The following is a 27996-nucleotide window of genomic DNA, read 5'->3' on the forward strand; positions in this document are numbered from 1 at the left end:
GTTAACCTAACCTGCATGTCTTTGGACTGTGGGGGAAACCGGAGCACCCGGAGGAAACCCACGCGGACACGGGGAGAACATGCAAACTTCGCACAGAAAGGCCCTCGCCGGCCACGGGGCTCGAACCCGGACCTTCTTGCTGTGAGGCGACAGCGCTAACCACTACACCACCGTGCCGCCCATTCTTTATCAAATTAGAAAACTGTAAATAATAAATATGATACAATTTAAGCTTAGTACTTTAATAAAGACAAAACAAACCTGGAAGTTGGCTGTCATGGTGTACTGTGTCAGGGTACGTGCTAGGTTAAATAATTTGGAGGGAGGATTGGTGACTAACGTACGGGCTACATCAAACATGGCGGTTTCAAGATGGCGGAGTGGGGAAATACAATTGCTCGTTTTCGATCGGAATCTCGGCAACTTTCATTTAAAAAGATCCATCAAACATCTTTAAACATGATCAGTAAGTATTCATAATAAAGATGAAGCGTTCTTGGATCTTGTGCTAAAGAACTTAGAGTTGTGCTAAGAGACTTTAGAACTTGTGCTGAAAGACTTTTGCGCTAAATAACCGTAAACCGACTCAAACTCAGTCCTGTTAAGCAGTGAAAAGTGAACCTGGAAGGCTGCAACTGACTCTTGCTCCTTTTTGTGTTAACAGTGTAAGTGGAATTTAAAAGAGACTTTATTCTCTTTCCATTTGTTTTAGTATTAGGAAGCTCTCGGGGAAACCATGGCCTAACGGTTAGAGAAGGAGCCTTGAGACCAAAAGGTTGCTGGTTCAATTCCCTGGACCAACAGAAATGGCTGAAGTGCCCTTGTGCAAGACACCTAACCCCTAGCTGCTCTGGGTATGTCGTTCTACATAAGTGCATCTACTAAATAATGTAAATCTCAAACCACTATCTACTGCAGATTGGCACTTGACACAAATTTTTGTCAGTTTCACTGTTAAAGGGACACACATCTCTGATTTCAACTCCCTGCTCGCTCTCATTTTATCATGCATACTTATACTTTTTTATTTATTTGCATTAGATACTGCAGCACAACACCTTTTTTATTTCTTTCTCAAATATTTGTCTTATATAACTTTATATAATTTTTTGGGGAGTTGAGGGCGTCCATGCTCTTTCCACATACTGACCAGTGCTACCAGTACGGTCTCTAGTCTACATCATACCACACAATCCACTGGCAAACATTTTTGTCGTTTTCTAGTTTGGGTATTATCTGTATGTTTAAGCAGATTTAGACACGTGACAAATTAAAGGAAAAACTGGTGGTTTTTGTTATGCTGTGGACATCACTTTGCTGGTATACTGTACGTATGGGTTTAGTTATCCCCTTAGCCAGAAGTCAGTGCAAATCAAATTCAATGCAAAGTTATTCTGACTGATCACCGTGATCTGACGATGAAACATTCCTTTACCGACGAGAGTAGATCTTCATCTTCCAGGATGACTCCTTCTCTATTCACAGGGCACAAGGGCTCACTGAATGGTTTGGTGAGCATGAAAAGAATTCAAATCCTGCATGATGAAATTCTACAGTGACCGGATCTCAACCCAAGAGGTTGAGGTCTGGGGATTTTGGATCAACATGTTTGACTGTACTCTCCAACACCATCATCAGTAAAACACGAACTGAGTGAATATCTTTTGGAACAATGGTGTTCATCCAGCCAGGACAGTTCCAGAGACTGTGCAGAATCTATGATAAGGCTCACTGAAGCTGTTCTTTCTGATGGTGGCCCAAAACATAAAAAAGACACCTGCTGTTGGTTTTTCCTTTAATTTGTCACCCATCTGTACATACTAGTGCATCTCAAACAATTAGAACATCATGAAAAAGTTAGATTTTTTTTCCATAATTTTATTCAAAAAGGTAAACTTTCATATATTCCATATTAATTACATGTAAAGTGAAATATTTCAAGCCTTTTTTGTTTTAATTCTGATGATTATGGTTTATAGCTCATGAAAATCGGAAATCCAGTATTGCCTCGGTCACAACCGGCCGTACGTGCTCCTACGGCCGGTCTACGTGCAAAAAAACGCAAAGAAACGCACGGAGGGCGCGCGTGTGACGTGCTGATTTTTGAGCCGTAGACTGGCCGTAGAGGTTCTTTGTCATGTCAAACAAACTCTACGGGCGCTTATGTTTTTTTCAGGTTGCAAGACAAACTTACGGCCTCGTGTGTCTTCCGTACAGCCGACGTGCGTCTTTCGTACGATTTACTGGTGTCAGGTTTGGGCAAAATGTCAATTTTTTTTGTACGTCGCACTTGCGGACTCCGTATGTGTGTCATGCGCCCCACATACATAATTAGTGCGGCCAACGCACGTTCAGATATTTTGTATGTCATCCATGCGTGTCAATAGCCTGGGAAATCCCATGCTGCTTTGCACAATCGTTCCGATCTGAAAAGACAGCATGGAAACTATGGTCTAAAGGCTCGCCTGAGTTAGGGAGCCAATCAGAGAGTGGGGAGGGGTGGAAAGACGGTGACGCGTACTACTTGACAAACGGAAGCTTGTAGTTTATTTGGGACTGTTTACGGATCACATTTAACATGGCGGCGAGCGATACGAACCAAACTTTCGATCAAGCTTTGTCTTGCACAAACGGCAGTAATCGTTCGGTGCCATTGTTTTCCTATTTTTGTTTTGCCTTCTCCTTCTCTTTCCTTCTCTTCTTCGTCGCTCTAACTACGTCACCAGGTACAACTGCCATGATTGGCCATGGGCTACGTATACGCCAAATGATAGACATTCGCAACGTCCAATAAACGACCGTTGACAATCGTAAACCACACCTCCCCTACGAGAAATTCAATAGGCGGATTCCAGACCATATTTCACTTGTGATATGGTCTGGTGTTAACCAGACTAGCGTGTCAAGTAAGTCAGCTGTGCATTGGCCGTACGGCGAGAGGGCATCAATCGCACGAAAACTCGGGTAGATAAAGCTGCAGGGGTGCCTACGGCCATTTGTACACGTAGGCTTTGATTGAGAGAAAACCCAATTTCATTTAATTTCATTTCATCGCTTCAATTCAATATGCCGAAGGCAAAAGGGAAGAGGAGGATAGAAAAGGTGTCGGAGACGGAGGAGAGAGAGATGGCGGCAGAGAGGGAGGAGAGACAGACGGCGGCAGAGAGGGAGGAGAGAGAGACGGCGGCAGAGAGGGAGGAGAGAGAGAGGACAAGGAGCAGTGAGGAGGAGGATGAAGACCACGACAGTGGCCAGCAGGCCAGGAGTTTGAGACGAAGTCTTTGCGGAGGGATTGCCATTTTCACAGTGAGAAACCAAAGTATGCTGAAATATATATAACCCTCTCCAATCGCCGCAGTGCGACAAACGAACGCCGTTGGTACGCACAACGTACAGATCGTGCGCAGTTCTTTCAACCTTCATATGAAGCCTGCATGGAACGCACGGTCAGTACGATTAGTGCACGTTTGAAGGTGCGTTGGCTGTACAAATGAAGCGACAGCCGTACGTCCGAGCAGGCTCAGATTTCGTGCATGGTACGCACGTTCGACTTCCGGGTTGTACGTTGGGTGCGCAGTGATCTTACTCCTTCATGGTCACCACAACTACGTTCTCCACGAACAAAAAAAAACAAACAAAAAAAAAAAAAACGCAGTGATTTGGGAAATGCCAAAAATTGCACGGCCAAAAAATAAATAAATCGCACGTCCGGTTGTGACCGAGGCTTATCTCAAATTATTAGAATATTTCCTAAGATCAATCAAAAAAGGATTTACAATACAGAAATGTCCAACTTCTGAAAAGTATGTTCATTTATACACTCAATACTTGGTTGGGGCTCCTTTACCACGAATTACTGCATCAATGTGGCGTAGTATGGAGGCGATCAGCCTGTGGCACTGCTGAGGTGTTACTGAAACCCAGGTTGCTTTGATAGCGACCTTCAGCTTTTCTGTATTTTTGGGTCGGGTGTTTCTCATGCGCCCCTTGGCAATACCCCATAGATTCTCTCTGGGGTTCAGGTCAGGTGAGTTGACTGGCAAATCGAGCACAGTAATATCATGGCCAGCAAACCATTTGGTAGTAGAGGTGCCAAGTCCCGCTGGAAAAGGAAATCAGCATCTCCATAAAGTTTGTCAACAGATGGAAGCATGAAATGCTCTAAAATCTCCTGATTGGTGGCTGCGTTGACTTTGGACTTGATGAAACACAGTGGATCAACACCAGCAGATGACATGACACCCCAAATCATCACAGACTGCGGAAACTTCACACTGGACTTCAAACACCATGGATTCTGTGCCTCTCCACTCTTCTTCCAGGACCTTGATTTCCAGATGAAATGCAAAATTTACTTTCATCTGAAAAGAGGACTTTGGACCACTGAGCAACAGTCCAGTTCTTTCTCTCCTTAGCCCAGGTAAGATGCTTCTGATGATGTCTGTGGTTCAGAAGTGGCTTGATATTAGGAATGAGACAGTTGTAGCCCCTTTCTTGAAGACATCTGTGCGTGGTGGCTCTTGATGCACCAACACCAGCCTCAATCCACTCCTTGTGAAGCTCTCCCAAGTTCTTGAATTGACTTTTCTTGACAATTTTCTTAAGGCTGCTGTCATCCCTGTTGCTTGTGCACCTTTTCCAGCCAGCCTTTTCAGCAATGACCTTTTGTGGCTTACCCTCCTTGTGGAGGATGTCAATGATCGTCTTCTGGACAACCAACAAGTCAGCAGTCTTCCCCATGATTGTGGTTGTGTACTGAATTAGACAGAGAGATACATGGTATTTATACTGTTTTACTCAAACTCTAAATGAAATATTCTCGTATTTTGAGATTTTGTTTTGTTTTTTACGCTGTAGGCCATAATTATCAAAATTAAAATAGAAAAATGCTTGAAACATTTTAGGTTACGTGTAATGCATTTAGAATATGTGAAATTTTCAATTTCTTAAATAGCTGATGAAAAATATTAAACTTTTTCACAATGTTCTAATTGTTTGAGATGCACTAGTATATGTATGGCAAGCCTTTAGGTTCTAAACCATAATGCAAAATGTGAAGCACACCAGGACCTCTTGGGGTTTTTTTTGTTTTGTTTTACAATACATAAATTAACTAACTCCAAAAAAAAAAAGTTTGGTCTGGGAATGGTTTGTTTATGGGTCATTTAAGGTTGGTCTGAGGTTGTCAGTTGCCCCTTTTCCACCAAAGCAGTTCCAGGGCTGGTTCAGGGCCAGTGCTTAGTTTGGAACTGGGTTTTCTGTTTCCACTGACAAAGAACTGGCTCTGGGGCCAGAAAAACCGGTTCCAGGCTAGAACCAACTCTCTGCTGGGCCAGAGGAAAAAACCGCTTATGTCAGGGGGGGGGTTGGGGCGGAGTTGTTAAGACCAACAACAATAACAAGACCGCGAAAGATCGCCATTTTTAAGCAACGAGAAGCAGCAGCTGTACAAATGCAAAGTCATCCATTATTATTATTGTTGTTGTTGCTTCTTCCATGTTGTTTTTGCTTTGATATTCGCGCCAAGGTTTATGCAAACGTAGCGACGTAACTGACGTATACAACGACGTAACTGACGTATACAGCGACGTAATGACATGGCTTCCCTTAGCACCCTGAGCTATGGAAAAGCAAACTGGTTCTCAGCTGGCTCGCAAGTTGAACGAGTTGTGAACCAGCACCAGCCCTGGAACCGATTTGGTGGAAAAGGGGTAACTAATGGATGCACAAAACTGCCAAGTCATCAATCAGGGACCACCTGCGACCAAATGTGAAACATTCTAAAACCAGTAGAGTTAATGTCAGGGTTTTTATTCCTAACACAACTAAAATGTGATTCCTTTCATGATTCTCCTAAAGCTCATACTACCTACAAACACACAGACTCTCAAACTCTCTACGCTAAGTAACCCCTGAGCCTTGATCTACAGCAAACAGACCCTCTACTATTATACACAGCTGTACTGATAAAACAGCTGGCTCTTTTTATTACTGAACGACCAAATTATGATAATGAAAAAGCAGGCGTTTTCAAAATGTGCACTCACTGCAGTGCACCTGTTTGGAAAAGTGTGGAAATATGATGTAGAATTACCAAGATCATACTGTTTCGCAACAAAACTTGCCTCCATACAACAAAACCTGTCAGACCGCTGCACTCAAGAGCAGGGACACGTTAGTAACAAATAGCCAAGACACACAAGTGTCGCACCACGTGGACAACTATGAGCTGCCCTATGGCTGTCCTTCCTAACGCAAGGCAAAACCACACAGCGGCACTGTGCACAGCGGCCAGTTCGCTGGCCTTTACTGTCTTTTTTTTAAATTAAGGGCTAAGAAAAAAATCAAATTATAAAGCAAATATAGAAAAAACATGTCCACCGGTGCCAATGCAGTCAATAAGAGGTAAACAGCATTGAAAGAAGCAGGCCATTTTTGCAGGACAGCACTGTCACTTTGCTTTGCTCTCAGCAGTAGCGACTGTTTTTACAGGGACCGTGGCAACCAGCCTGCTGGCTGAGTCTCCTTGATCTGTTTCATCTGGCTCCTCTCCACCCACTGCCCCTTGCAGCGTTTGTGTGCGATGCTGAAATGGTCGAGCCGCTACCGGTCTGCGTGGGTGGAGGAAGAGTGCAGGGTCGGGCATGGCCGTGGGCTCCTCGGGACCCATCACCCTCTCGCGAGGAACGCACTCTCTGGCCCGCTCAGCTCGGAGGTGTGAGCATGCCCTGACGCCGCTGCGCCTTTTCGGTTTGACTGTAGGTGCAGTGAAGTTATCATGCTGAGACAGGCTGAGGGAGGACGGATTCTCTGTCCCGACCACTTCCTGTCTCCTGCGATGCTGCTGCTGCTGCAGCTTTTGCCTGGCAGCGTGCAGTTGGAACGACAGGTAGGCGGCAGTCTTGGTCTGCTTCTGTAGCTCGGTGTTCAGCGCAGTGCTCCTGTGGCTGCGCTGCTTGAGCTCCTCCAGGAAGCGGCGCTCTTTCTCCTTCAGGCTTGCCCTCAGAGCTCCCACCAGCACCCCCTTGTGGCTCAGCTCCTCACGTAGTTCTTCCTGAGAGTGCTGCTGCTCCTGTAGTCTGCTCTCCACAGCCTGACAGCGCGCCTCTAACAGCTCTTCTTCCTCATGTACTTCTAGCAATGCACACACACACACACACACACACAGAAAAGGAAAGCTATTTAAGCAGTGTCATTACCTGGTAGCTATCACATGCCTGACTCCACAGCCCATGCTTCTCTCCCATGTGAGCTTCAAATGAAACCGGTAGTCAAGATACGGTATGGACAATCTTTTAATGGCTCTGTAAGCATATTAACAACTAGGCTAAATAATTGATGGGGTTTTAAAGGAAAAGCCATACAAAGGCAAAGGACAGAGAGAGACTATACGCAAGGATTTGAGAATTGTTGAACAAATCCTAAAACATCAATCAGCCGTGAGCAGGATGTACCATCTGTCCAGGGTTATTACACAATATACAAAAAGCTGACTGAGCGTCTGCTCTTCAGTTATACTGGAGTTATACAGCGTCTGTTAATTACATTTCTGTGTATTTTTCATTAAAAGGAAAATGTTATCCTTTATTATCAGCAGCCATTCAGATAAAGTGCAAGCTGTCCACCTAAAATATTTATCGGAAATGGAACATGAAATAAGAGTGCAGCACTGGGAGACAGATGGCGAATTATTCAAGTACGTTTATTTAAGCCAATCAAATACCTAGACCCTTGGATGGCTAATGCACATAATAGTACAATATATCAAACAATAATATAATATATCAGGCATAAATCACAGGCTAAACTAATTACACTGAGAACATTGGGAGCTCTGTACGTGGTTCATAGGGGACTAACAGGAAGTGTTTATCCTTCTGTCATTTATATAGACCCCTTCGCAGTAAACGTCATTCATACGTAAGAGGAAATTGCGCGCGCAGCCTGGACTCAAAAAAGACTCGGCGATGCCTAGTTGTTGTGTTGTCGGGTGTCAGAATCGTAGCAGTGATGGGGTTAAAATGTACAGAATTCCAGCAGGATCTCACCCATTCAAAAAAAAAAAAAAATCGCCGACGTCTATGGCTACAAGCCATCAAACGTGTAGACTGGGATGAAAGCACTATCAAAAATGCGCGGGTTTGCAGCGCCCACTTCATCACAGGTAAGATCAGGCTATTTATTAAATCTTTCTTTTTTATTCTTTCTAGTCTTCGTTTATTGATGTAGCAAAATACTTTGGTAGCGTTTGTCTGATTAGCTGGGTCATAGTTACACAATGTAATGAATATTGTTAGCATGTTAACTTAGCTTTGCATGCAGTTTTGTTTGTAGGAGAGGTCTCGCTTGACTCAAGCAGTCCAGATTTTGTGCCGTCATTATTTGTGTATGCCGAAAATCACAATTTTAAAGCAAGGATGGAAAGGTAAAATTGTGTGCCCTCGCTCTAAATGCCAACTTACAGTACGTTGACTGCTCTAACCTAGCTCCCGCCCCGTTCAGTTTCATTTCTGCTCTCTGCCTCTCGCTTTTTACGCAGCTCTGATTTCTCTTAGCTGCACTCTTTACACTATCATTCCTTTCATGCCATTACCTCCTGCAAATTGCTGTTTAGTGTTGCTATTTGCTGTTGTAGCTAAAGCCACATTGCCATCACATCACTGGCATAATTTGATTAAAACAAAATGAATATGAATGGCCCATTGTTAATCAAGTTGTACATGCCCGCACATAACAATCATATGCGTCTAAAGACTTGTAGGCACGAAGTTTTTCGTGGGTGTACACTGAAGTCTTGTCAATAAGGTACGAGTATATATCTGGCCATTGTATACCAGGGAACTTACTAACATCGTCCGTCCACTCTTTAATTAAATGCGGATCCGGTAGGCGATGTCCACTTGTTAGAGTTAACTTATTTATGTAGCATTCTCGATCTTGTAACGACAATTGTTTGGCATAATCTGACCGCTCATAATGCCGGTCTATGGGCAGCGCCATTGTTTCTGAGTCCAGGCTGCGCGCGCATCCTGGCAACGGTTGGTTTGTTTACAAACATGCGAAGGGGTCTGTACGCAAAGGCTTTAACGACTGAACGTTTTTAATTTTCTTTGCTCTACAAAGATTAAAAAAAGAAATATATAATTTTTTTTAAAAGAAAATAAGCAGGAGAATATCATTAAAGGGGAACTGAAGTCATTTTGAAATTTGCTTTATTTCTTAATTAATGTGTTATTCAATTATGTTTTCGGTTTTATTAACCTTATATCGTGACTCATATTGGTATATTATATTACACTGATCAGCCTTTTCGGTTTTTAGCCATGTTGGATGTAGTTCGTATGGTCCACGTTAGGTGCTGCTTATCTGAGCGATCTTCACGAGACTTGTGTGAGACTTCAAACGTGAAGTGTCAGCGCCGTCATTTTGAAAACCGTTTACACAGCGGCCGGATCGCCATATCATTCCAATTTAGATTCATTTTGAGATTTGCCAGCTTCATCAGTGATGGAGTGTCGGTCCTGCGCGCTGTAGCGTATGCACCTGAAGGCGTGGCTCGGGCTGCGCGCGCGCCGAGTGGACTCCAGCATGCGCGCCGTGAACAAGGCGCACCTGAGCTCAATTAAGGAACTGTGTGTTTGCCTATTTAAGGACCGTGCTGATGCATTTGCATCATGAAGTATTACGATACGCATTACTGAGCCTTTCTACCTGTTGTCTTGATTTCCTGTTCCACGATCCTTGTACCCGTTTCTCGTTCTTGTCCTCGCTTAGCCTTTGATGTACTGTTTGCGCTTCGACCGACCCTTTTGCCTGTATTCTCGTTTTTGATCTAGCCTGCCATTTTGGATTGTTGTTTGCCTGTGTATATATTGTCTCTGTATATATATTCTGCACTTTATTAAACTGTATACCAGCCTTTCTCAACCGGGGTGCTGCGGCATCCTGGGGTGCCATCTGGCTTCGTTGGGGTGCCATCAAAAAATTATATATTCTAACATTGAAATAAATAAAATGAATTAAAATTCCAAAAAACAATAGTTACACTAATGCAGATCATTGCTGCCTCATGCATCATCAAAATTTGTCTCATGGCCCCCTTTCCCATGTTACAACGTCACTGCCGGGGTCAGCGTATGGTCAGTGTGACTCCGTATATTTTATATGGGGGTGCCTTGAGAATTTGCATACTTCTGAAGGGTGCCGTGACTGAAAAAAGGTTGAGAAACGCTGCTGTATACTACTGCACATACATCTGCCTCCCTCGCATACGTGACATGGAGATTATTCCATACGACTTCGAAAGTTGGAAAGACGACAGGATAAGGACGAGTCCGTCGCGCTGGTATTTATGTCATTACTGTCGCACAATTAAAATGTGCCAGATCAGGCGGCTGGTGGGTTTTCAAAATAATAAATACATATTATACTGAGCGCATTTCCCACATAATCCTCACTAAGGTTTCGGACAGCACTACAAAATGGCGTCCCCACTATAGTGAGTAGGGAGTGATTTCAGACACAGGGAAACCTTCCGGCTTGATTACGTCAGCATTCGAAAGAGGGCGCGCGTCTTTTTGATTTCCGCTGTACGTTTTACTTCCGTCCTACGATGTCTCGCACAGGTCTCAACGAATCTCGTTTACGGCCACTGCTTTGACATATGGACTGATATGTTACATAGCATATTTCAAACACTCATTACTTGCTATAGCAGTGACAAAATGGCTACCAAAAATGCATTCCTATATTTAATAAAATGAGATAAATAGAATTTTTGAATTTTAGGCTAATTGGCGGCTCTAAATTGACCGTAGGTGTGAATGTGAATGGTTGTTTGTCTCTGTGTCAGCCTTGCGATAACCTGGCGACTTGTCCAGGGTGTACCCCACCTCTCACCCATAGTCAGCTGGGATAGGCTCCAGCTTGCCTGCGACCCTGTAGAACAGGATAAGCGGCTACAGATAATGGATGGATGGTTGTCTTTTTGAGGGTGGGACGGTAGTATAGTGGTTAGCACTGTTGTCTCATAGCAAGAAGGTTCTGGGTTCGAGCCCAGTAGCTGACGGGGGCCTTTCTGTATGGAGTTTGCATGTTGTCAGCGTGGGTTTCCCCCACAGTCCAAAGATATGCAGGTTAGGCTCATTGGTGGCTCTAAAATTGACTGTGTGAATGGTTGGTTGTCTTTATGTGTCAGCCCTGCGATAACCTGGCAACTTGTCGAGGGTGTACCCCGCCTCTCGCCTATAGTCAGCTGGGATAGGCTCCAGGATAAGTGGCTACAGATAATGGATGGGTTGTCTTTTTGAATAACACCAACTAATTCCTGCACCGAGGTCCAGTATATATACACTGGAGTTTCTTCTACCTTATTTTACAGGGACACACCCGCCCTACCTACAGCAGTAATGTCTCTTATAAGTACTTCTAAAAATGTCTGTAAGAGTCGAATACGGTCTCAGTTTTGAGCTTGTGGTCTTTTCATTTAATTCTGCTTTAATTATTACACTTACATTTTACTGGTTAAATTCACAATTGCATTTTTTCACATTAACTAGGTTTTACTTTGGGACGTATACGTTCATTCACAATAGAAAGATATTTAAGTGGAAGTTACTTTTTTTTGTAACCTAAGTGCCTCTGACAGGATCCTTTGTCCATCAAAAATGTCCTCTCTGGAAAACACACCATATCATGAGGTTGTAAATGATTTATTAAGAAAATATTTACAACCTCATGATATGGTGCAGATGCAAGACACATCTGCAGCAGAGCTTCCCATGTGGTTGAATGTGAATCCGTCAAAGTGTCGCAGGATTTGGACCGCAAAAAAAATAAATATATGTTATTTACCAGCTGGGAGGTCCATATCGTGAAATACCGTGACCTCGGCCCAGAGGGCCTCGCTCAGTACTTTCAAGACCTCGGTCACGGTATTTCACGATACAGACCTCCCAGCTGGTAAATAATATATATATTTTTTTCTTTACCAAATTCTAACAGAAAACGAGAGCGCCCAAAAGGGAAAATCGAGCGAAGGCGAGGCGAGCCGCCATTTTGAATCCTCATTCACGGCTGTAATGCAAATGGCCTCCTCGGTATACAAGTGCACTTCCATGGCAGGAAGAAAAACTACATTTTGCCGCCTATGTAGTCCCCTATTTATACAAAATTGAGTCATTCAGGATTCAGCCATGCTTTTGCTCGGCGTTAGCAAGTTAGAGGTTTTTAGCTTTCTCCTGAAATGTTTTCTTCTATTTTGTCCTCCTCAGGGTAGTAAAACTTGCTTTCGCTGTGAACACTGTCGTTATCGCTATCCATGCTGTAAAATTAATGCTATTTTGAATCCTCATTCACGGCTGTAATGCAAATGGCTTCCTCCTCAGTATACAAGTGCACTTCCATGGCAGGAAAAAAAACTACATTTTGCTGCCTATGTAGTCCTCTATTTATACAAAATTGAGTCATTCAGGATTCAGCCATGTTTTTGCTCAGCGTTAGCAACACTTAGAGGTTTTTAGCTTTCTCCTGAAATGTTTTCTTTTATTTCTTCTTCCTCAGGGTAGTAAAATTCGCTTTCGTTGTGAACACTGTCGTTATCGCTATCCATGCTGTAAAATTAATGCTATTCTCCTGAGAAATGCGAAAATAAATGTTGACAAAAATTGCTACTATGTTTATTGTTGTTGTGAACAAGCAAGTTGCCGGAGGTCTGTAACTGGGGTCCATACCGTAGGATACGGACTCGCTCGCCAGCCAATCAGAGCGCGAGATTTGATGGAAACCGGACTGCGAAAAAAATAAATGTTTTTATTCCACGGAAAAAGTGTCCTGTATGTATAATAATATTTTATATTCAATCCTTTTCCTTCTCTCATGTGGCTGCAGTAACTCTGAGGTCTCTGCAGGTGTTCCCTGATGCTAATATGCCTTTCCTTCCCCAGTCACATCCAGTCCATCAGCCGCCCAGCAGGTCAAACTCAGATGAGCTCATGGAGCGAATATAGAAAATGCAGTGTTATCTGATCCTCATTACTACCCACCCGATCGTTTAGGCTCCCTCCATTCTCCCTTCTAAAACCTTGACTGATCCAGCTTGGCAGATTTGACATCATATTAGATGAAATTAGGATTTCAAATAAATGTGTATTACAAGCAGCAAAATGTTGAAGCACATGTGATGGGATCCTTAAGTATTAATCCGATTAAAAAAGCTGTTTACCCAAATTCAGTTTCGTGTTAAATCACTTCGATGGTTCTGCCCAATGTTTCAGTAATTGTCACTACACCCCTGCTGCCCTCATCCTCTCTGTCTCTCTGACTAATACAATCTCAGCGAGGGGAAAAAAAAAAACAAAAAAACAAGTAGTAATTGGATATTCCCAGTGGGACTGTACTGACGAGGAGAGAAGGGAGGGGAAGGGAGGGATCGGTTTATCAGAGAGGAGGAGAAAGTCTGTGGGGGAGAGATCAGGAGAGATGTGGCCTGATGATGAGAAAGCACGATTGTGAAATTCTGGCATCAGCACTAAAATAGTACAACTTTCTATTAACCCTTTATCTATTAAGATATATAAATATATTTGTGCAAATTTGCAGTGAAGTGAAAAAAATAATGCCAATTCTTCAGTCAGGAACCATTGAATCATTAATAAGTAAATTATTAACTGACAAAGAACAAACTGGTTGATCAATACGATCAGTTTAAAAACTACATTTCTAATATTTGAGATTTGAATTGGAGTTTCTTCTTGTTCTCACATGAGAGGTTAAAAAAAGCATGAGGAGAAAAGGAGCAGTGCACAGGACTGCTTCATCGGAGAGGACAATGTGGGCTAATGCTAACTGTATGATGGTGTGTAGGATTCTTAAGGCCTGGGTGCGATTTGCTGGGGGGGGATGGTGGAGATCATCCCCCCCCCCCTCTGGTTTTTATCTCTGCTGAAAAAAAATCCTCGGGGACAACCCCGTCAATAAAACAAACAAACAAACCAAAAAAAAAGTTGACGACAGGCATGTTGTGACAGTTTTCTATGGTCTACATTGCACTCACTTTCAAAATGACCCGAAGTGGCAGCTTTGATGTTCACGAACGTCCCCAGCAAATAGATACATTGTAGATAATAACAATATCTTTGCGTTCTATCATGCAGGGATGCAAACAGCGTGCCTTTTGGCGGATGCCGCCTTTTTCACGGCCGATTTTTTTTTTAGGGGGGGCGTTGGAGTGTCTGATTATAATTTCAAAGTAAATTCTGTATTAAAATTACTAATGGCCCTTTTCCACTACCCTTTTTCAGCTCACTTCAGCTCGCTTCAGCTCACTTCAGCCCGACATGGCTCGCGTTTCGACTACCAAAAAACAGCACGACTCAGCTCACTTCAGCCCTGCTTAGCCCCTAAAACTCGCACCGTTTTGGAGTGGGGCTGAAGCGAGCCAAACCGTGCCGAGTGAGGCTAGGGGCATGAGCAGACACTCCCCTGTGCACTGATTGGTGAGGAGGAGTGTCCTCACACGCCCCGCGAGCGCGCTGGGATCTATAAACACCGCAAACCCGGAAGGAGAAGAATTACGAATTACGAGAATTTCTGAAGCCTTATGCGCCTCGCCTCATCTATACACTCTTGCCAGTATCTGTCCGCGTTGTCGGTGACAACAAGCCACAGCACCAAGACCAGCAACACTAACGACTCCATGTCCTCCATGTTTATTGTTTACTATCCAGGTCGTGAGACTACCGCTTAAAAGCTCCCTGATGTCACTGTTTGCACTGCTTAACGACATCACCTGACGTCCACCCACTTTCGCTAACTCCACCCAATGTGTCCACCCACTTCCAGCAGCACGGTTCAGCGCGGTTGTAGTCGAAATGCAACTCCAACAGCCCCGCTCAGCCCGACTCAGCCCGACTCAGCACGGCACGGCTCAGCCCGACTCAGCTGCGTTTGTAGTGGAAAAGCGGCATAAATAAGCAAATCCGTTACAGTCCATGAAACAGGAAGTATAAGGATGAGAAAAAAACAGTTTAAATCGGAAAGCTGCGCACAATGTGAACTGCGCCATCAGAGCAAACTGTTCATTTAGTATTCATATATTTTAGTGATTTTCGAGTCACTGTCCATTTAATCCGGAGGGAGAGAAACATCACAGCAACGCGACAAGCAAGGCGAACTTTGTTGTGTGTTAGTGTTCGTGTATTTAGTCAGAGAGATAGGAAGATGAATTTACTATCTCTGGTTTAGTGTTCGTTTTCATTTAGTGTTATTCATTTGATATCATCGGATGTTATTGAGCTGTTAGCCTATTGTTACCTTAATTTTGTAACGTTTCATGATTAAAAAAAAAACATCCCCCCTTCTGGTTTTTTGACAAATCGCACCCTGCTTAAGGCTCGCAACTTTGGTCCAAATGCTGCATGAAAACCTGCAACATTAGTGCCTTATTGTAATAACTGGTGTTATTTAACTTATATTGCTTTCTTGGAGCTAGCTAGGTCAGGTTAGCTAAGTTAAGGTAGCTTACAGCCTTATGAGAAAAATCTTACGGCTAGCCATGACTGACTTTTACTTCATGTATCTGAAGAAAATGTCCGTTTTGTTACTTTATCTAGCTACTATAGGCATCTTCAATGACAAACTATGGCCGCAAGTTGCACTATATGGCCAAAAGTACGTGAACACCTGACCATCACATCCATGTGTTTTTGTTGAACATCCCACTTTTGCTATTATAATAAGCTCCACTCTTCCATGAAGACTTTCTACTAGATTTGGAGCATAGCTGTGGGAATTTTGCCCATTAAGATACAAGCGCATTAGTAAGCTCAGGCACTGATGTTGGGTGAGGAGGCCTTGGGTGCCGTCAGCATTCCAGTTCATCCCAAAGGTGTTCAGTGGGGTTGAGGTCAGGACTCTGTGCAGGACACTCGAGTTATTTCACTCCAACCATGACAAACCATGTTTTCATGGACCTTGCTTTGTGCACTGTTATGCTCAAACATGTTTGGGCCTCTTAGTTTCATCCATCCATCCATCCATCCATCCATCCATCCATTATCTGTAGCCGCTTATCCTGTTCTACAGGATCGCAGGCAAGCTGGAGCCTATCCCAGCTGACTATGGGTGAGAGGCGGGGTACACCCTGGACAAGTCACCAGGTCATCACAGGGCTGACACATAGACACAGACAACCATTCACACTCACATTCACACCTACGGTCAATTTAGAGCCACCAATTAGTCTAACCTGCATGTCTTTGGACTGTGGGGGAAAACCAGTGCACCCGGAGGAAACCCACGCAGACACTGGGAGAACATGCAAACGCCACACAGAAAGGCCCCTGCTGGCCGCTGGGCTCGAACCCAGAACCTTCTTGCTGTGAGGTGACAGTGCTAACCACTACACCACCGTACCGCCCCCTCTTAGTTTCAGTGAAGGGAAATTGTAATGTTACAGCATAAAAAGACGTCCGATACAATTGTGCGCCTCCAAATTTGTGGCAAAAGTTTGGGGAAAACTTACATATGGGTGTGATGGTCAGGTGTCCACATACTTTTGTACATCTCATCTCATCTCATTATCTCTAGCCGCTTTATCCTTCTACAGGGTCGCAGGCAAGCTGGAGCCTATCCCAGCTGACTATGGGCGAAAGGCGGGGTACACCCTGGACAAGTCGCCAGGTCATCACAGGGCTGACACATAGACACAGACAACCATTCACACTCACATTCACACCTACGCTCAATTTAGAGTCACCAGTTAACCTAACCTGCATGTCTTTGGACTGTGGGGGAAACCGGAGCACCCGGAGGAAACCCACGCGGACACGGGGAGAACATGCAAACTCCGCACAGAAAGGCCCTCGCCGGCCACGGGGCTCGAACCCAGGACCTTCTTGCTGTGAGGCGACAGCGCTAACCACTACACCACTGTGCCGCCACTTTTGTACATATGGTGTATTTTCAATTCTGCTTGGATAACTAAAGAGTGAGAAATGGGAGCTATATTACTAAGAGGTTTTTTTTCCCCCATTAAATACAACCTTATTGAGATTTGTTATTAATACTCCTCAGTGATTTTGGGCTATGGTGGTGAAGTGGGTAGCACTATTGCCTCACAATGAGAAGGTTCCAGGTTTGAACCTCACGGCTGACGGGGGCCTTTCTGTTTACATGTTCTCCCCATGTCTGCATGGGTTTCCTCCAGATGCTCCAGTTTCCCCCACTGTCCAAAAACATGTGGTTAGGTTCACTGGCTACTCTAAATTACCCATAGGTGTGAATGGTTGGGTGGGCACTGCTCTATGTCCTTGACGTCCACCCTGGGTAGCTCTTGTGAGCTAGCTAACAAATCTGCAGTAAAGCAGTCAACTATGGCTGACATATGAGAAGAAGAAGTGATTTTGGGCTTGTCTGCTAATGGCTAAATGTTAAATAATTTATAGCATTTAAAAGTATTTTGTCAAAATTGCTCAAAAAAAATCTCTATATAATAAATATAATTTCTTATCACTATGTGACACATGACCAATAATGTGTGGCTTGGAAGTAAGTACAACCCCAATTCCAAAAAAGTTGGGTCAAAGTACAAATTGTAAATAAAAACGGAATGCAATAATGTGGAAGTTTCAAAATTCCATATTTTATTCAGAATAGAACATAGATGACATATCAAATGTTTAAACTCAGAAAATGTATCATTTAAAGAGAAAAATTAGGTGATTTTAAATTTCATGACAACAACACATCTCAAAGTTGGGACAAGGCCATGTTTACCACTGTGAGACATCCCCTTTTCTCTTTACAACAGTCTGTAAACGTCTGGGGACTGAGGAGACAAGTTGCTCAAGTTTAGGGATAGGAATGTTAACCCATTCTTGTCTAATGTAGGATTCTAGTTGCTCAACTGCCTTGGGTCTTTTTTGTCGTATCTTCCGTTTTATGATGCGCCAAATGTTTTCTATGGGTGAAAGATCTGGACTGCAGGCTGGCCAGTTCAGTACCCGGACCCTTCTTCTACGCAGCCATGATGCTGTAATTGATGCAGTATGTGGTTTGGCATTGTCATGTTGGAAAATGCAAGGTCTTCCCTGAAAGAGACGTCGTCTGGATGGGAGCATATGTTGCTCTAGAACCTGGATATACCTTTCAGCATTGATGGTGTCTTTCCAGATGTGTAAGCTGCCCATGCCACACGCACTAATGCAACCCCATACCATCAGAGATGCAGGCTTCTGAACTGAGCGCTGATAACAACTTGGGTCGTCCTTCTCCTCTTTAGTCCGAATGACACGGCGTCCCTGATTTCCATAAAGAACTTCAAATTTTGATTCGTCTGACCACAGAACAGTTTTCCACTTTGCCACAGTCCATTTTAAATGAGCCTTGGCCCAGAGAAGACGTCTGCGCTTCTGGATCATGTTTAGATACGGCTTCTTCTTTGAACTATAGAGTTTTAGCTGGCAACGGCAGATGGCACGGTGAATTGTGTTTACAGATAATGTTCTCTGGAAATATTCCTGAGCCCATTTTGTGATTTCCAATACAGAAGCATGCCTGTATGTGATGCAGTGCTGTCTAAGGGCCCGAAGATCACGGGCACCCAGTATGGTTTTCCAGCCTTGACCCTTACGCACAGAGATTCTTCCAGATTCTCTGAATCTTTTGATGATATTATGCACTGTAGATGATGATATGTTCAAACTCTTTGCAATTTTACACTGTTGAACTCCTTTCTGATATTGCTCCACTATTTGTCGGCGCAGAATTAGGGGGATTGGTGATCCTCTTCCCATCTTTACTTCTGAGAACCACTGCCACTCCAAGATGCTCTTTTTATACCCAGTCATGTTAATGACCTATGGCCAATTGACCTAATGAGTTGCAATTTGGTCCTCCAGCTGTTCCTTTTTTGTACCTTTAACTTTTCCAGCCTCTTATTGCCCCTGTCCCAACTTTTTTGAGATGTGTTGCTATCATGAAATTTCAAATGAGCCAATATTTGGCATGAAATTTCAAAATGTCTCACTTTCGACATTTGATATGTTGTCTATGTTCTATTGTGAATACAATATCAGTTTTTGAGATTGGTAAATTATTGCATTCCGTTTTTATTTACAATTTGTACTTTGTCCCAACTTTTTTGGAATCGGGGTTGTACAAAAATATTACATATTTTATTATTACAATGTTATACCTACTTACAATCAGGGTTTCACAAACTTTTCAGGTCCACAATAGTCCAAAAATCAAACCTCATAATTTTGTGTTTCTTTGCTGCCAAAAATCACCTTTTGAGATGGAAATTACAGGTCAGATACTGGACATGTTACATGTTTTGAGAAGAGGCACATCATGCCTTTCTAAAACTGACCCACTTTCTTATAGTCCACAAGAGTCAGGTATACAAAGTGAAAAACTGCTGAAATGTCTGTGATTTGAAGTACAAAATTTTCAGTACCGTGCAGCGATGTTTGTACATGGTGCTAACTGGAATAACAGCTGAAATGGTGATGATGCTTGTGGTTTTCTGGAGGGGACACTTTTTGACGGATTCACATTCAACCACATGTGAAGCTCTGCTGCAGATGTGTCTCGCATCTGCACCATATCATGAGGTTGTAAATATTTTCTTAATAAATCATTTACAACCTCATGATATGGTGAGTGTTTTCCAGAGAGGACATTTTTGATGGACAAAGGATCCTGTCAGAGGCACTTAGGTTACAAAAAAAAGTAACTTCCACTTAAATATCTTTCTATTGTGAATGAACGTATCCGTCCCAAAGTAAAACCTAGTTAGTGTGAAAAAATGCAATTGTGAATTTAACCAGTAAAATGTAAGTGTAATAATTAAAGCAGAATTAAATGAAAAGACCACAAGCTCAAAACTGAGACCGCATTCGACTCTTACAGACATTTTTAGAAGTACTTATAAGAGACATTACTGCTGTAGGTAGGGCGGGTGTGTCCCAATAAAATAAGGTAGAAGAAACTCCAGTGTATATATACTGGACCTCAGTGCAGGAATTAGTTGGTGTTATTCAAAAAGACAACCCATCCATTATCTGTAGCCACTTATCCTGGAGCCTATCCCAGCTGACTATGGGCGAGAGGCGGGGTACACCCTGGACAAGTCGCCAGGTTATCGCAGGGCTGACACATAAAGACAACCAACCATTCACACAGTCAATTTTAGAGCCACCAATGAGCCTAACCTGCATGTCTTTGGACTGTGGGGGAAACCCATGCTGACAACATGCAAACTCCATACAGAAAGGCCCCCGTCAGCTACTGGGCTCGAACCCAGAACCTTCTTGCTATGAGACGACAGTGCTAACCACTACACTACCGTCCCACCCTCAAAAAGACAACCATCCATCCATTATCTGTAGCCGCTTATCCTGTTCTACAGGGTCGCAGGCAAGCTGGAGCCTATCCCAGCTGACTATGGGTGAGAGGTGGGGTACACCCTGGACAAGTCGCCAGGTCATCACAGGGCTGACACATAGACACAGACAACCATTCACACTCACATTCACACCTACGGTCAATTTAGAGTCACCAGTTAGCCTAACCTGCATGTCTTTGGACTGTGGGGGCAACCGGAGCACCCAGAGGAAACCCACGCGGACACGGGGAGAACATGCAAACTCCACACAGAAAGGCCCTCGCCGGCCACGGGGCTCGAACCCGGACCTTCTTGCTGTGAGGCGACAGTGCTAACCACTACACCACCATCCCACCCTCAGAAAGACAACCATGATTGTGAAACAGCCCTACAATAAAAAAAAGTGTAGTGTTGAGCATTGAAGCAGCTTCAAAGCAAACAGATGCTTAAAACTTTAAGTAAAAAACAATCACAAATGTCCAAAAAGTGATTTTATTTTACATTTTCCCTCCAATTTTTTTCTCTAATTCCCACCCACCAGCCAGCTTATCCCTATTACACTACAACTACTAACTGAGGAGGGTTAGATGCTACCCTCTTCCACATGCATGACTTCACAGACAGCCATGATTGAGTCGTGTCGCTGTGACTAACAGGGAAAAGAGGGCATGCCATCCCTCCCACCCAAAGAGCACGACCAATTTTGCTCTCATGGCTCCATCAGGATTTGAGCATGTGTCTCCCAATAATAGCGCAAGAGCTTTTCTGTTATGCCATTTGGGAGACCGTTCCACTTTTTTTTTTTTACAGACTGGCTAGTGCACCAAAGCTGACACACAGGATGATAGGATCTGTCGCACAGCAAATAACAGATGTATGCTTCAAAAAGAACATGAAGGGATTTTAAAAGGCTGCATTCTAGGCAAACATTTAATTTAAACATGACTTACTGTTAAATATACAGAACTGTGCAATATTCTTAGGCACATGTAAAGAAATGCTGTTGACCAAAAATGGCTTAAAAATAATGACATGAAATGTTTCAACGTTAAAAAAAAAAAAAAATACTAGAGACAGCAGTAAGCCATAATAAATGAAACAAAGTCAATATATGGTGTAAGGTGACCCTTTGCCTTAAAAAAAAAGTAGTCTGAGGTACAGTGAGTGCAGTTTTATAAGGAAATGAGCTGTAGGTTTTACTGAGCATCTTACAGAACCGGTGGCACGGTGGTGTAGTGGTTAGCACTGTCGCTGGGTTCGAGCCCAGCAGCCGGCGAGTGCCTTTCTGTGTGGAGTTTGCATGTTCTCCTCGTGTCTGCGTGGGTTTCCTCCGGGTGCTCCGGTTTCCCCCACAGTCCAAAGACATGCGGTTAGGTTAATATAGGATGGCCTTGGACTGAGGTGCTCTTGAGCCAGGCACCTAACTCCCAACTGCTCCCCAGGCGCTGTTAGTATGGCTGCCCACTGCTCTGTGTGTGCTCATTGTTCACATGTGTGTTCACTGCTTCAGATGGGTTAAATGCAGAGAGGAATTTCACAAGTGTGTGATGAATAAAGTTGTGCTTTCTTTCTTTTCCTTCTTCTGGACACTTTGTCACACTCGCTTCTTAATTTTGCACCAAAACCCAGTAGTCTTTATTACGGTTTCTTTTTTTAACCTGAAAAGTGCTCTCTTATGTAATATGCTGCTCCGAGACAAACTTTTTTTCTGTAACACTTAATTTTGTGCTGGAAAACGAACATTTGGAGCTCTAAAATGTTTTTGTCCTGACTCGATAATACAGAAGTCATAAAATACAAACCGATAACAAAGTTTGTATGAAAAAAACCCCCAGCGTGCCTCAGACTTTTGCACAGTACTCCAGCTTAAGTGGAAAACATGCTTGTTTCTGTATAAAAATTTACATTTTGCACTTGTTATCATTTATTAAACTCTTGATTTTGTATCCTCAAACAGAAATGCTTTGCTGTAAAGGACTGTGGTGCTGTTTCAGCAATTCCTGATTGTTTTTTTTTTTAACATAACTAGACATAAGTGGCCAAGTGGTTAGAGCGCTAGACCATTAAGCGAACGGTCCCCGGTTCGAGCCTCGCCTCGGACGGTGATCTGGGGCTTGCCTCCTGTCCACCCAGCAGTGAATGGGGACCTGGTGGAAACACTGGGGAAGTTAAAGGCGGCGAGGAAAGGAACTGGCCACCCTACCTCACCATGCCGACGGCCTAGACAGAGTGTGCTCTCTAACAGGCACTCCCCAACGTACGTACGAAAAACATATATGGGACTCTTTGACTTTTGCCGCTTTTCCACTACAAACGCGGCTGAGCCGTGCCGTGCCGAGTCGGGCTGAGCGGGGCTGTTGGAGTTGCATTTCGACTACAACCGCGCTGAACCGTGCTGGCTGGAAGTGGGTGGACACATTGGGTGGAGTTAGCGAAAGTGGGTGGACGTCATGTGATGCCGTTAAGCAGCGCAAACAGTGACATCAGTGACAGTGGCGGAACAAGTCAGAGCCGGGCCGGGGGCGGGGCAAATGACCGGGCCCTTTATTAAAGCTTATCATAACATCATTTTAGGCTACAAAATGTCCGCAACTGCGGTGTTTACCAATTTCAACACTACCGGGTGCAACTATGTTATTTAGTACATCAAGTCCTTCAAACGAACATGTAACTCAGAAACAAAAAACATTAGGATACTGTACATGGCTCATAATAAAACATCAATAGCCTATACTGCACACATTATTTGAAGGGCATACGAATGAGCGCTCAGAGGTTGCAACGCTGACAGGAAGAGTCAGAAATAAAAGGAGGGCGGTGCAAACCTCACTGAATGCACTGTGTTTACCAATTTCAACACTACGGGGTGCAACTATGTTATTTTGTACATTAAGTCCTTCAAACGAACATGTAACTCAGAAACAAAAAAACATTAGGCGACATACTGTACATGACTCATAATAAAACATCAATAGCCTACTGCGCGCATTATTTGAAGGGCATACGGCGAGCCTTGCGCTCCGCGAACTCATGCACGATGCTCTGTATGTCACTGATTCAGTGATCTTTTAAGCGGTAGTCTCACGACCCGGATAGTAAACAATAAACATGGAGGACATGGAGTCGTTAGTGTTGCTGGTCTCGGTGCTGTGGCTTGTTGTCACCGACAATGCGGACAGATACTGGCAAGAGCGTATAGATGAGGCGAGGCGCATAAGGCTTCAGAAATTCTCCTAATTCATAATTATTCTTCTTCCGGGTTTGTGGTGTTTACAGATCCCAGCGTGCTCGCGGGGCGTGTGTGGGCATGTGAGGACACTCCTCCTCACCAATCAGTGCACAGGGGAGTGTCTGCTCACGCCCCCAACCTCAGTCAGCACGGTTTGGCTCGCTTCAGCCCCACTCCAAAACGGTGCGAGTTTTAGGGGCTAAGCAGGGCTGAAACGAGCTGAGTCGTGCTGGTTTTTGGTAGTCGAAACGCGAGCCGTGTCGGGCTGAAGTGAGCTGAAGCGAGCTGAAGTGAGCTGAAAAAGGGTAGTGGAAAAGGGCCATTTGAGACATAACAAGAAACCTAGTTATATTTGACTATGGACTCAATATATCGCCATACTGGATAGTTGACAGCAGGGATGAGGGTTATCATGGTTAAAGCAATCTGGAGCCATTTTGTGTCTCTGTACCTGTGCGAATGTTTGAGAACTCACCTGCTTGACTTTTGCCAGGAGGCTTTAAATTCAGCTCATGGGTCAGTTCTGTAACATAAGCGACAGGCAATTATTAGTGACAAGAAATTCATCTACGGGCTGAAACAGATGCTGCTCTGTGTAACTGAACTGAAATCTTACCCATTTTTATCATTCATGATAGCCTACGTCTCATTCAGCAAACTGACGGAGACAAAGCCATGAACATGCACGAGCGCTTCCCTTTTTAACTCCTCGAGCTGTTTCAGCAGATCCACAGACAGGATCAGGTGGACCTCGTACTGTATTACACAAAACCCGTGCTGCCAGGAAGCTATTGACCTGCACTGCTCTCGGCAGAGTCTGCACCATCCCACAGAGAGATGGAAAGGGGGAGAAACAGAGCTGCAGCTCTTCCTCGAGTAGGAAGATGAGTGGTATAGTCCAGCTATTGCGTGCGCTCGGGCTAATGTGCTTTGGTTGGGCGTGGCAGCATACAGTGTGCTTACATCAAGTATCTCTGTTATACTACCTTCACATATCCTTTCTGACTGACACAAGCTTTCTTTTGTATGTGCTATTGTAAGAACTGTAATACACATCTTACAATACCATCCTTCATTTAAGGTCTTGAAGGGAACCTCAATTGTCATTATTACGCTGGCTTACTCTCAAAACACATAATGAGGTGCTTGTAATATAGGGACACAGTGGATTGGCATCAGATCATACATGCCATATTTCTGAAACAACCCACTGACGTACTACATTTTATGCCATCACACCTGTATCTTTCACGTCACTGAAATACAAAATCTTACAGAGTCACCTTGGTTCGGCTCAGTAGATGATTAGAACTGGATAAGACTCAGAACTTTCGTATAGATGTGGAATTGGAAAAATATGATGTGTATTTATATCGTAATTTACGGTGTCAGCCATTCCTGTCACTACATTCCAGCTCTGCACAGCTGGATTCATAATAAGACAGGTTCGCAAAAATATCTCCTTGGTGAAATTGCCTGTATTTATGGATTGCTTTGCAGCAGTACTGTTTCAGCACTTCTGAAACTACCCCTGTAAAGTCAGCCGTTCTGCTGATAAAAGCCTCTGTTTCAGCACTTCCTGTAGCTGTCCCATCTACTAGCCCTACTACTTGTACCCGCTCAGGATTTTTGCACATATGTTATATGTTCAGTGAATGTGCACACGTGCATGTATTGGAGCATTTGCATTCTTTAGGTTCACCTGTGCAGCGTTTCTGCAGGGACAGGATCTCCAGGTGTAAGCCGTGTAGCAGTGTCAGCTGCTCCTGCCGCAGGAATATGATGCTTCTCTCCACACTCTCCACCTGCCTCGCTAGTGCACTCCTGTCCATCACCACCTGTGGCCGCTTTACGAAATGAAAGGGGAGAAAAGTAATAAAAGTGTTAAGAAAAACACTACACCATCTCTTATCTACGGTACATGAACATGCAGGGCCAGCACATTGTAGGAATGCTGCCTCACAGCTCTAGGTCTCCTGGTTTGATCTTGAGTTCAGATTTCTGTCTGTATGGAGTTTCTATCTTCCCAATATTTATATAGGGGCATATGTACAGGAAGAGACGAGCAGATTTGGAGCAACCAGAGACCATGGAATCTCAATGAAATTCAGTGACTTGTAGTGATGACACTCAAAATAACCGTTGGTGACACAAAATGGGTGGTTACAGAGTTACACTCATCTCAACTTTGAGGCGAGGCAATGTGATTGAGCAATTACCAATTGCACAGGATACAAATGCATTGACTGACAGATGATGCCAATGTGGCGTTATCAATAAATATACGAAAGGAATACCGAGACAATCAGAGCCTTGAATGTCCACTAACAACCAAATGTCAGGTGCAAAGTGATGGGCAATGAGCGAATCACTTTATATGTGGATAGCCCTTATGGCTTTACACTGGGTTTTCTTTATTTGTTTGTTTATTTGTTTTCCCCCCATCTTGCAAAGACACACTGGTATCTAAATTGCTCCTACATATGAGCGTGTGTATGATGCCCTGAAATGGACTGACGTCCCATCCAGGGTGTATTCTCGGATCCACCATGACCCTGACAGGATTAAGCAGGTACTGAAGTTGAACAAATAAATGAACACATACTGACGAATGGAGCAGGATGGTGGTGTAGCGGTTGCACTGTCGCCTCACAGCAAGAAGGTCCTGGGTTCGCGGCCTTGCAAGGGCCTTTCTGTGTAGAGTTTGCATGTTCTGTCCGCGTAGGTTTCCTCCACACTCCAAAGACATGCAGGTTAGGTTAACTGGAGGCTCTAAATTGACTGTGAATGGTTGTTTGTCTTTATGTGTCAGCCCTGTGATGACCTGGCGACTTGCCCAGGGTGTACCTCGCCTATAGTCAGCCGGGATAGACTCCAGCTTGCCCGCAACCCTGTAGAACAAGATAAGCGGCTACAGATAATGGATGGGGGCGGCACGGTGGTGTAGTGGTTAGCGCTGTCGCCTCACAGCAAGAAGGTCTGGGTTCGAGCCCCGTGGCCAGCGAGGGGCTTTCTGTGCGGAGTTTGCATGTTGTCCATGTGGGTTTCCTCTGGGTGCTCCGGTTTCCCCCACAGTCCAAAGACATGCAGGTTAGGTTAACTGGTGACTCTAAATTGACTGTAGGTGTGAATGGTTGTCTGTGTCTATGTGTCAGCCCTGTGATGACCTGGCGACTTGTCCAGGGTGTACCCCGCCTTTCGCCCGTAGTCAGCTGAGATAGGCTCCAGCTTGCCTGCGACCCTGTAGAACAGGATAAAGCGGCTACAGATAATGAGATGAGATGAGATAATGGATGGATGGATGGATGCTGACGAATGTTGTTTCAGTTTTCAGCTGCAGTGATTCTGGTATGACCTTCCATAATTAGGTAGGTTCAAGCCCATATTTATCCTGAGTGTCCAGTGGGTGGCACGGTCGCCTCACAGAAAGAAGGTTCCGGGTTCAAACCCAGCAGCCGGCGAGGGCCTTTCTGTGCGGAGTTTGCATGTTCTCCCCGTGTCTGCATGGGTTTCCTCCGGGTGCTCCGGTTTCCCCAACAGTCCAAAGACATGCAGTTAGGTTAATGTGGGGCGAATGAAGTGCCCTTGAGCAAGGTACCATTACCCGGGTGCTGTAGTATGGGCTGCCCACTGCTCTGGGTGTGTGTTCACTACTTCAGATGGGTTAAGTACAGAGGATGAATTTCACTGTGCATGTGACAAATAAAGGTTTCTAATGCGCTGTTTGGGTTTAAGATGAAATCTTTAATTTGCGATGACAGAAGGTCAGATCTGTGTCATTTGATCTAACACTCATAAAATCACCACTACAAAGCTCACTACAATTCATGCATTTTAACATATTTTCACTGAAGATGTTAACACAGGTAAGCCAAACCTCTACTGCTCATATTTACAGGATGCATGGTTCCCAACATGGAGTTCAAACTATATTTATACAAGCAGTGTATTTACAACATGTGGAAGAAAAAAAGTGTTTAATAACAAAATCTAAGGCAGTTTGCTTGTGCTGTGTGACACCTACCGGACTCTCCATTAGTGCAGGCGGCACCGTGACACCCAAACCAGGAAAACAAAGCTTCACAGGCAGAGCTGCAGGTTTAAATACAGTCTGAGCTGAAATCCGCTCCGTTCACACAATGCAGGATGAAACCCAGACGACATCTTCCGAGGAGGCACGACTGCTGGCCAGTGAAGCGTTAAAACATCGCTCTGATGGCCAGCAAAGGGATGCGATCGAATATGATTACACACGCCGTGAATAACACGAGCCTACGGCTCCTTTCCGGAAAACAGCAACAATCACTCATTTACACGGCGCTGATATTCCGTGCGCGTGGCCCTGCCTTCCGGTCTGCACGATGCGCGCGTGCTGTTT

The 27996-nt window shown here is 44.1% G+C and overlaps 1 protein-coding gene across 2 annotated transcripts; it reads right to left on the reverse strand.

Annotated features, from left to right (window-relative positions):
- Position 1: 1 nt before the first annotated feature.
- On the reverse strand, positions 2 to 27993 carry ccdc92ba (coiled-coil domain containing 92Ba). Of its 2 annotated transcripts, XR_009656867.1 has the most exons (5): positions 27643 to 27993; positions 25321 to 25465; positions 24094 to 24141; positions 6382 to 7134; positions 2 to 4755 (listed from the first exon to the last, which is right to left on the reverse strand). XR_009656867.1 is itself a non-coding variant. In XM_060943979.1 (4 exons), the coding sequence occupies exons 1-4, from the start codon at positions 27652 to 27654 to the stop codon at positions 6452 to 6454; spliced, it is 888 nt and encodes a 295-aa protein (XP_060799962.1). In that variant the 5' UTR covers positions 27655 to 27993; the 3' UTR covers positions 2 to 6451. The 2 variants fall into 2 exon arrangements, 1 of the variants encoding a protein (XP_060799962.1); XM_060943979.1 differs by having other exon boundaries at positions 2 to 7134.
- Between the last annotated feature and the right edge of the window lie 3 nt (positions 27994 to 27996).

Source organism: Neoarius graeffei, chromosome 17, assembly GCF_027579695.1.
Source record: "Neoarius graeffei isolate fNeoGra1 chromosome 17, fNeoGra1.pri, whole genome shotgun sequence".
Taxonomy (NCBI): Eukaryota; Metazoa; Chordata; class Actinopteri; order Siluriformes; family Ariidae; genus Neoarius; species Neoarius graeffei.